General features: G+C 38.5%; 2 protein-coding genes across 2 annotated transcripts; both read left to right on the plus strand.

Annotated features, from left to right (window-relative positions):
- The first annotated feature begins 1237 nt into the window (after positions 1-1237).
- LOC141819101 (chaperone protein dnaJ 20, chloroplastic-like) lies at positions 1238-2706 on the plus strand. The gene is made up of 2 exons (XM_074706467.1): positions 1238-1666; positions 2569-2706. Exons 1-2 carry the CDS (start codon positions 1238-1240, stop codon positions 2704-2706), a joined length of 567 nt encoding a protein of 188 aa, XP_074562568.1.
- A 2938-nt stretch (positions 2707-5644) lies between these two features.
- On the plus strand, positions 5645-8573 carry LOC141819107 (large ribosomal subunit protein eL32z-like). The gene is made up of 5 exons (XM_074706472.1): positions 5645-5681; positions 5778-5815; positions 5973-6064; positions 7980-8161; positions 8251-8573. Exons 3-5 carry the CDS (start codon positions 5975-5977, stop codon positions 8378-8380), a joined length of 402 nt encoding a protein of 133 aa, XP_074562573.1. The 5' UTR covers positions 5645-5681; positions 5778-5815; positions 5973-5974; the 3' UTR covers positions 8381-8573.
- Positions 8574-9055: the final 482 nt, after the last annotated feature.

Here is a 9055-nt window from a genome sequence, read left to right on the forward strand (position 1 = left end):
CTAGAGGGGGATAATGGGGCTCTATGCTCTGAAAAGGGTCACGTGACTAAATTAGTTTTAATAAATTGATTACTTGTATTATAATGTTTAGATTCTATAGTCTGAACAAGCTACATAATTATTTATACTAAATTAATGGGATATTAAATGCAACTTTTCCACGGACATTGACGAGATGATATCTTGACTGGTTAGGTCAATTCCCTGTACATTACTTTTCAATATAATTTCTTTCAAATTCAATAAAATTTTATGTTCACATTCTTCAATACTTACTATCTATCATAGAAGATTATATATACCAATACGGCACTAACATAGATTCACGATAAATGTGAGGAAGCCAAAGCTTTATTTTGTTTTTGTTGAGTAATCGTTCGAATAAGTTTTGAATGAGTCCCTCTAAAGGCTGATGCAAAAATATATATTTGTTCAACGTCTACTAGTTGTATATCTTCGTCTAACTCTTATCATTGAATCAAATCAAAATTTAATAAATAACTAATTTATTTCTATTCTTTCTACCATCCTTTTATCCCGCTTGGTGGATGAATAACAAAATGAATTATTCCCACATATATGAGAGGATTTCATCTTGATCTCTTCGTCAAAGCAATTCTTCAATTCATTTACTACCATGATAAGGGATGTTATAGATGCTTCAAGTCCCTCAATTTTTCCCTCAAACTTAGCTTCAAATTCTATGATCCAATTTAGGTCAGGTTGAGATCCTCTGTCGTCATGTTATAGTAGACGACATAATGATCTTACGATGACAATATGATGATCATAATAGAATTAAAACAAAGGTGCAAGGGAATGATAATAATGAATGCCTTGGAATAGTTGGAATTTAGAAGGGTGTAGTTATGAAAAACTCAGCCTTGATATGTAAAAGTACCTTGTCAATTTATTATTATTAATAAATCTATTCACCTATTCCAAAGGATAAGATTTTAAAATAAAAAATTACTAATTTCTAATAATAATAAACCTAACCCTAGTCTAAAGAATAATATTTTGAATGGGTGATTTGCCTTGATATAACAGAAAATTTAGGATAATAATATTTCAATAATAAATGAAAATTAAAACTCAGAGGGTCTTTTTGGAAACGGCTCAAAAAACGAGGGGTAAAAACTGAAATTGTGCCTTGTTGTTCAATCCAGAGGCTTGCTGTCCTTCGCCTATAAATACCACCTTCTGCTCGTCGCAAATTAGCGCACGAGCTAAAGCGATGAACGCCGCGATTGCTGCCCCAAATTTTGTTCGACCCCTTTCGTCTCCCACGGCGACCTCCGGCGCCGCCGCCAGCGGTAGTAATCCCCGCCGCGTTGCCCTGCTATGGGGCGGCCGCGCTCCGCCTTCTCTCCGCTCGCCTTCATCCCGGACCCGCGCGGCCGCCAGGAGCGACGGGACGCTCTACGATCTTCTCGGCGTGCCGGCGAGCGGGAGCTCTGGAGATGTCAAGAAGGCGTACAGGGAGTTGGCGCTGAAGTACCACCCGGACGTCTCCCCGCCGGATCTGGCGGCGGAGTACACCCAACGGTTTATCGAGGTCCACGAGGCCTACGAGATTCTCTCCGACCCGGACCGCCGCGCGCTCTACGACAACCATCTGAGAAGCGGAGTGGCCGTCCTGTTCTCCGGGCGGCGGCTCGATGAGGTACGATCGATGGGCTCTACTTTACTTTTCCTTTCGAAATATTAATATCCGAGTTTTGGTTAATGAAATTGAATGCGTAGATTGAATGGTGTTTGGTAAAGTTGGAACCTTTAAATAGCATTGAAACTTAGTTTGTCTTATCGTTTCTTCTCCCATCTGATATTGGAATTTTCTTCTATAATCCATGAAAATTCTGTCATGCTTGATTGCCGAAAGGCTTCCATGAAGATAAAAAGTTTGTTGGAATCATCTAAATCTCCTCCTAGGATTTTCCTGTTTATGATTATTGCTACAGGATCTTGAACATTTGAATTTTTTTTTAAAAATCATACTCGTTATCATTGATTTGGGTTCTTGTTTCCAAGGTATGAGTTCAGAAGTGCTATCCTCGTTACCTTCATCTAATGTTGTAGGGTTTGTGGGTGGGAAAGTTTCTTTTGTCACGATTTGATATGTGGATTTCTCAATCAAAGTTCTACAATACTTGGTACTTAACATGTGCTGAGTTTTCTTTCTGTAACTGTTGTTGAGCATCTTCAATTTTTTGAATACTACAATACTACCAATCTCGCAGGCAATATAACTCTAAGTTTAGAGTCACGAGAAATATTGTTTTCTTGCACCTGTAAATCTTATGGTTAAGCCCCATGAACAAGATGTTTCCACTTTCCAATCTATACATGAATATTTTGAGATTTTAGCCTATTACTGCTTTCTTCTCTGAATGATCATTTTGTTGCTCCTACAAACTTGAGAATATTCTTGAAATACACTTCCAATCTCGCTCATCTATATCTATATGCAAAAATTTTCTGTAAGTTCCTTTGGATACTAGATTCGTTGAGTAGATCACACCTATTTTCCTTGTCTTAGTTTCTGAATTACTCTTTTCTCCCGGGCAGAAAGTGGATGACTTATCTGGTTGGAGAAGTCAGTGGCTGGATCAGCTTGCAAAGTTAAAACAGAGGAGCAAGAATGATTCTGACGGCAACTTATCTTGGGGAGCTCGGATGCGCAAGCGATGGGCTGAATCATCTTAGGTAATGGCTTCACAAAAAGAAATGTATCTCACATCTTCTATCTTATGTCTATAGTATTGTCAATCTTTGCCGGAGAGAGCAATGTGGCCGAGTCACCGACTACCGAGCAGAGTGGCCGAGTTGCCAAGCCGAGTGCCGAGTACTGAGTGGCCGAATGCCGAGTGCCGAGTGCCGAGTGGCGAGAGCCGAGTGCCGAGTGGTTGACTGTCGAGTGTCAAGCCGAGAGCCGACTGCCGAGCCGAGAGCCGACTGCCGACTGCCGAGAGCCGAGTTATCGAGCCGAATGGCTGACTGTCAAGACAAGTCGCCGAGTTGTCGAGCCGAGTGGCCAAGTAGCCGAGTGCTCGACTACCGAGAGCCGAGAGGCCGAAAGTCGAGTGGCGACTGCCGGGACGCCGAGTGCCGAGAGGCTGAGAGCCGAGTGGCGACTGCCGGGACGCCGAGTGCCGAGAGCCGAGTGGCGACTGCCGGGATGCCGAGTGCCGAGAGGCTGAGAGCCGAGTGGCGACTGCCGGGACGCCGAGTGCCGAGAGGCCGAGAGCTGAGTGGTGACTGCCGGGACGCCGAGTGCCAAGAGGCCGAGAATCGAGTGGCGACTGTCGGGACGCCGAGAGCTGAGTGGTCGAGTGCCCGACTGCCGAGAGCCAAGTGGCGAGTGGTCGAGACCTGCGTTCAACGCAGTTTCCTTAAAACAGATTTGTCCCCTCCAGCGGTGCTTAGAGGTAAAGACGGGCGTCTGTTTCCTAGGATACAACGACAAAATCAGCAAGACGATCAAGCACAGTTCGTTACCGACGAATCGATTACACCCAAAAGCTATCAGTGGGAAAAGCAGAGGGAAAAAGAAGAGAGGGATCGAGAATGCTCTACTCCCATTAATTGGATAAGTCATTAACTCATCCGTTACAAAAATGAAACAGGATGCAAAATGTTGGTTGATCCGTTTGGGTAAATTCTGCCCTGACCGGTCCGACATTCGACGCGTGCAGGTCACGCTTACACCCCCTGCGCACCCACATGTGAAAGAGAACCTCTCCCCTTGCATTTGTTCACAATACTAATACTTGTGATACAATATAAATCAACCAAGTTGCCCATCAACTATCAATGTGGGACTAAAGTCCTCCATATGAGGGTCTTCTCCATCCTTCATTTCATTGTTTCCATTCATATTTTCAACATATAGTTCCAACTGTGGAAGAAGTGCTCGACACCTTGTCAGCCAGAGCTTCAAACGTCACTCGAGCACTAAATTTATGGGCTCATCGGCTTTATTTTTGCTATAAAGTCAGAAAACAGAATTTCCATGAATGAGCTGTGGTTGTTTTACCTCGCAGAGGTACAGAAATTGTGAATGCCTGAAGCTGAATGTAGAGTTAAATATGAGGTTTCTAAAAAGGTACGTCTGTTTTGTATACATTTTTTCTGTTGGGTTTTCCAACTGAGTAAATAATAGCATTTTAGCCGAGATTATCGGCCTCAACATCATTAAGATTTTTGAAAATGTTGCTTATGAGAGATTTGTTCCATATTTTGACCATCCTTTTGTGGCTTATGATAAGAGCATTAGGGCTGAAGTTGCAAATGATGTCATTTGCCAACGTCGTTAACCATTGGATAGTAGACATGTAAAGGTGTCAAGTCAAAAACCTTGTGTTGTTGAAAATTAATTAAGTTGTTGAGATTGTTAGAATGTTATCGTTCTCTTTAGTTTAAGCTTGTTTGAATTTATTTATTTAATTAATCTTGTGAATATTAAATTTAAAATACTTGATATTAAAATAATAGATAAGGATCACATTTAAAAATAATGCAAATTAAAATTTTAAATAGAAAAAATAAAGAATAAATATAAATATCAAATTACAATAAAGGTTGAAAAAATATGAATTGTTAAAGATAACTAAATATATCCTAGACAATGAAATAAGACAAATATAAAATTAAAACAAATTGATTATAATTATAAAGTTAAATCTTTAAAATAAAAATTAGTGAAAATAATAATTAATAGGATAAAAATATTTGATTAAGCTAAATATTACTAATAATATTATATTACACCGAGCAATTAGAGCATTTATTATTAGGAATATTTTATTAATTTAGCTTTAATATCCTTCTCCATCGTGATCAACTGTAACTTTTTGATTTACCTCCTCACATATAGTCATGAGATCGATCGTGTATTACTTCTCGATTTACCCTGGTGGTCGGTGGGAAACTTCCGTGGGACCGGGTCGACCACCCCCAGGGATTGAGTCCATGAAACTGACTGAGATTTATCATGAGATCGATCATGTAGGACCAAAGCTGGGGTGGTAATCCATTCCACCTTTTTTACTGAAGTGTTTATCATTGCGTTGCATAACTTAATTTTTGTTACATTTTCATATTTTAATAAAACTACTCGAGTAGATCATCTACTTTCAAAATTACTCCGATGAAATTCAAGACACCTCTATCTTATATATATATATAAAGAACTTAATTTTTTTTTAAAAATGATAGATTCACTGGAAGTGCAACAATATGAATTTTATGATATTTGGTAAAATATAAAGTGGCGTGTGTGTTTAAAGTGTTTGCTAAAATTTGAGTAAGTGCCTTATAAATTGTTAAAAGTTAGTAGTATAAAAATATTTGTAAGATGAAAAATAGAATCAAATATGTTTTTTTAATGATAACAAAAATAACGAACGTCCATTTGACTTTGGACCACAAGTCAAAACATAAGAAATCATTTATTTTCTAAGGAAAGACGGCCTTGCTCTACGACTTCCACTCTATTTCTCTCCTCTTATGCCAAAGAAAGTAAAAACGCTTATTACCACGTGTCGACCATCGCGTTCATCCCAATTGGACGGTCCTGATGTGAGCCGATACCCAAACCAATCCTATCCTATAAATATAATTTCCCGTCTTAGGGTTACAGTCGGACTCTGGGGACGGCGGCGGTGCACAGGGACGCCGAGGTGAGCTGCTGCAATTGGTTTCTTAAATTCGCTTTTAGAGAACGTTTTTGACGCCGTACCTCATCTACTTGATTTTTCTTCTCTTCTGTTGTGCAGCTTTTTGCTCTATCTGGTGGTATCCTATTACGTAGGAGGTAATTTGTTCCGTCCTTGATATCTATGACGATATATCATGGCATTGTTGAGTGTTTGAGTGGATGGAGTTTTATGCGGTTTAAAGGTGATTGCTAGATCTTAGTTGAAGGAAGCTAATTTTTTTTGTTTTTTGTTTTTACTTTTTATGCGAACCAGGAATGGCGGTCCCTCTGCTCACGAAGAAGATTGTGAAGAAGCGCGTGAAGAAGTTCAAGAGGCCTCAGAGCGACCGCAAGATATGCGTGAAGGTAAGACTGTTTTAGAAACAACTTTATGCCAAGCTCGGCATTGCTTATTTTACTACAAAACTTTCAACCAGTAAGTATTTTTAGACAGATGCAATTGCTTAAATACATTTTTTTGTTTTCGCTTCCATTTGTATCAGCATCTCTAAATGCAGGAAGGTTGGTCTATTAGATTAGTTCGCACATAATGATGAAATTGGTTGTCAAAAATTCATATCTATTTATAATTGATATTTGACCATGACAGTAGTTTCTCAATTGCTCTACTTAGAACAAAAGTAAAATTTTGTGTAGGATTTTGACCCCCATGCCTCTCAATTGCCAAAGTGTATCACTAAAACATGCATGTTCCTTTCATGTTTGAAGGGAGGTTGTTCTTTCTCGGAGATGTATATAATTCACATTTAACAAATATGAATCATATATTTTTTTCTTTCCAATCAATCACTATCCCAATAGACTTGTAGTTTGTTCTTGATCTGTTCAACAGTCCGTTCATTTCTTAATTCTTTTTATTACTTTGCTCAAAGTTTTAGAAAATAGTGTAATTGTTTTGTTTGCCCATAGATAACTATTTTAAAGTTTGTTTTGCCAGTCAAGGGTAAGGACTAGTGTGAGGATATGTTATTATGTGCTTCAGGATCTTATGGTGCATTTGGTAGGGTGAATGCTTTGATCCCTTTATAATTCTATTCTAATGTTTGTTTAAACAATTTGAAGGAATGATGTATTCCAAGGAATCACTCATCTTTTTCATCCATTCCATGGTTTATGAGATAGAAAATTTAATTCCACCTCTATTTAAATATAACAATACTTAATTAGTTATCATTTCAAAACAAAATAGAGATAAATGCATGACTAAACTGGGAGAGTTGGGAAGTTTGAACGGGGTGGGCTGAATGAGGTGGATATACCAGGCACGTGGTCAAGCTTGGCATATCGGTTAAACTTGATGAGCTGAACATGTTTGGTGGAACTGTGTTGGGTGGATTGGATCACTTGAGTGGGTTGGCAGGATGTTTAGGGCAGACCAGACCAACCAGGAGGCATGTGTTGAACAGACCAGTTAAGCTGGTTGGACAAGATGAGTCAAGCATGTTCTATGGACCAACAGGGTCAAGTCTGTTGCACAGAAGACATTGGGCGGACGAGTTGGGCTTTGCAGGTTGATCTGGTGGGGTTGGCCTATCAGATTGTTGAGTAGGTTGAGTTAGGTGGTGTGGGCTGGCCAAATTTGTTGGGCAGTGTGGATCTAGCAGATGAATTGGATTATTCAGGTTGGTCAGGTAGGATGACACAAGCGAATTGACTTAGTCATCAAAGGTTGGGTGGATTGATCGAGTTGGGTGTATTGGGCGGACAGGACAGATCAAACAAATCAAACAGATCAAGCAAGTCATTGTCTAGAAGAATTAGGTGAATTAAATGAGTCAAACATAGAATAAGCATTGTAATAGCAATACAGTTGCCTTATTACAAACAAACAAAGAAATGAAATTTGATCATTTCTCTTCTCATTCCATTTCATTTCCATTCTTATCTCTATTCTATTCCAATTCCCATCTACCAAAAGTACCCATAATTCATCATGTCTCCCTAACCTGCCACAAAATGCAAAATCTGGAACCAATTTCCCCCTTTCTCTCTCAGGATTTTCATGTTTCTGCATCAGATACTTGTTCTTTTGTTGTTGATATAATAGCTCTTTCTTTGAGTGATACTTGTATGGGTTTATATTGCATAACCCTACACTAGAAATCCTTAAATTATAGTCTCTCTCCAGTTTGTATGTATCATTCTATTAAGCTTTTTCATTTGATATCATAGTTTTTATTATTATCATTACCAGTTATTTTCACTAGAGCATGCTTTTATTGATTGTATTTTTTTGGTTTTTGAATTGTCTTGGTGGTAGCCAAATTGGCGCAGACCCAAGGGAATTGATTCTCGTGTGAGAAGGAAGTTCAAGGGCTGCACCTTGATGCCCAATATTGGTTATGGCTCTGACAAGAAGACACGCCACTACCTTCCCAACAGATTTAAGAAGTTTGTGGTACATAATGTTGCTGATTTGGAATTGCTAATGATGCACAACAGGTACACTCGGTTTCAAAATTTACTGCAGTGACTTGCATCCAAAATGCATACATTCCCGTCTCACAAATTTATTTCTTAACTTGTATCAGGACCTACTGTGCTGAAATTGGGCACGCTGTTTCAACTAAGAAGCGCAAGTTGATCGTTGAACGAGCTGCACAACTCGATATCGTTGTGACCAACAAGCTAGCAAGGCTTCGCAGCCAGGAGGACGAGTGAGCCATTAGTTTAGTGGTGTCTCTCGTCACTTCTACCATGAAGTTCAGTCCTGATTAGGTTATCACATTGATCTGTAGGAGATTCTCCTAATAGTCAGTCTTGTTCACTGCAAACTAAATAACAAGATTTTGGCTTCTTTCTCTTATTATAATTTTGCATGGAACACATTAAATCGAGCTTCTATTTTCCAAAAGTTATAGTTTGTCATAGTAGCTTGTTGACTGCTGTTCAATATTGTGCTGCTTGGGTCAATATAGTTTTGGTGGAATCGATCCAGATACTGTCTTGATCAGCTTGTCTGAGTCTTTGTCAATGTTAATTTTATAAATATTAAATGATTCACAATGCCAAATGTATATTTTATTATTTTCTAGAAAGGATATTTTATGCTTAAGTCGATCTAAAGTGGACTGACTTGGTAAAATAAATTAGACTTTAAATTATAAAGTAAAAAAAGAGCATTTGTTCTTATCCAAAGTCTATCTTGTGATCTGCTGCTGCCATGGCTAAACTCATGGAAGATTGAATCAATACTCTCATTAGTTACCTGGCATTTTATTCATAATGGTATTATTATTGAAGTATGATCAGTTTAGATATTTAATTCAATTGAGATTTTAATAGCTATTCAATTATTTTTTAAGGTAAACAAGTTGAGTATATCAGAACTATAGG

This window comes from Curcuma longa, unplaced genomic scaffold (assembly GCF_044706935.1).
Source record: "Curcuma longa cultivar G26 ecotype Majalengka, Jawa Barat unplaced genomic scaffold, ITB_CL_G26_1.1 contig_27788, whole genome shotgun sequence".
In the NCBI taxonomy this organism is placed as follows: domain Eukaryota; kingdom Viridiplantae; phylum Streptophyta; class Magnoliopsida; order Zingiberales; family Zingiberaceae; genus Curcuma; species Curcuma longa.

Bases quoted from the DNA above. Each gene is read 5' to 3' on its own strand.
- LOC141819101 (XM_074706467.1), top strand. From the start codon at position 1,238: ATGAACGCCGCGATTGCTGCCCCAAATTTTGTTCGACCCCTTTCGTCT. The intron at 1,667-2,568 runs GTACGATCGATG...TCTCCCGGGCAG, and splicing joins CCGGGCGGCGGCTCGATGAG to AAAGTGGATGACTTATCTGG.
- LOC141819107 (XM_074706472.1), top strand. From the start codon at position 5,975: ATGGCGGTCCCTCTGCTCACGAAGAAGATTGTGAAGAAGCGCGTGAAG. The intron at 6,065-7,979 runs GTAAGACTGTTT...TCTTGGTGGTAG, and splicing joins ACCGCAAGATATGCGTGAAG to CCAAATTGGCGCAGACCCAA. The intron at 8,162-8,250 runs GTACACTCGGTT...AACTTGTATCAG, and splicing joins TTGCTAATGATGCACAACAG to GACCTACTGTGCTGAAATTG.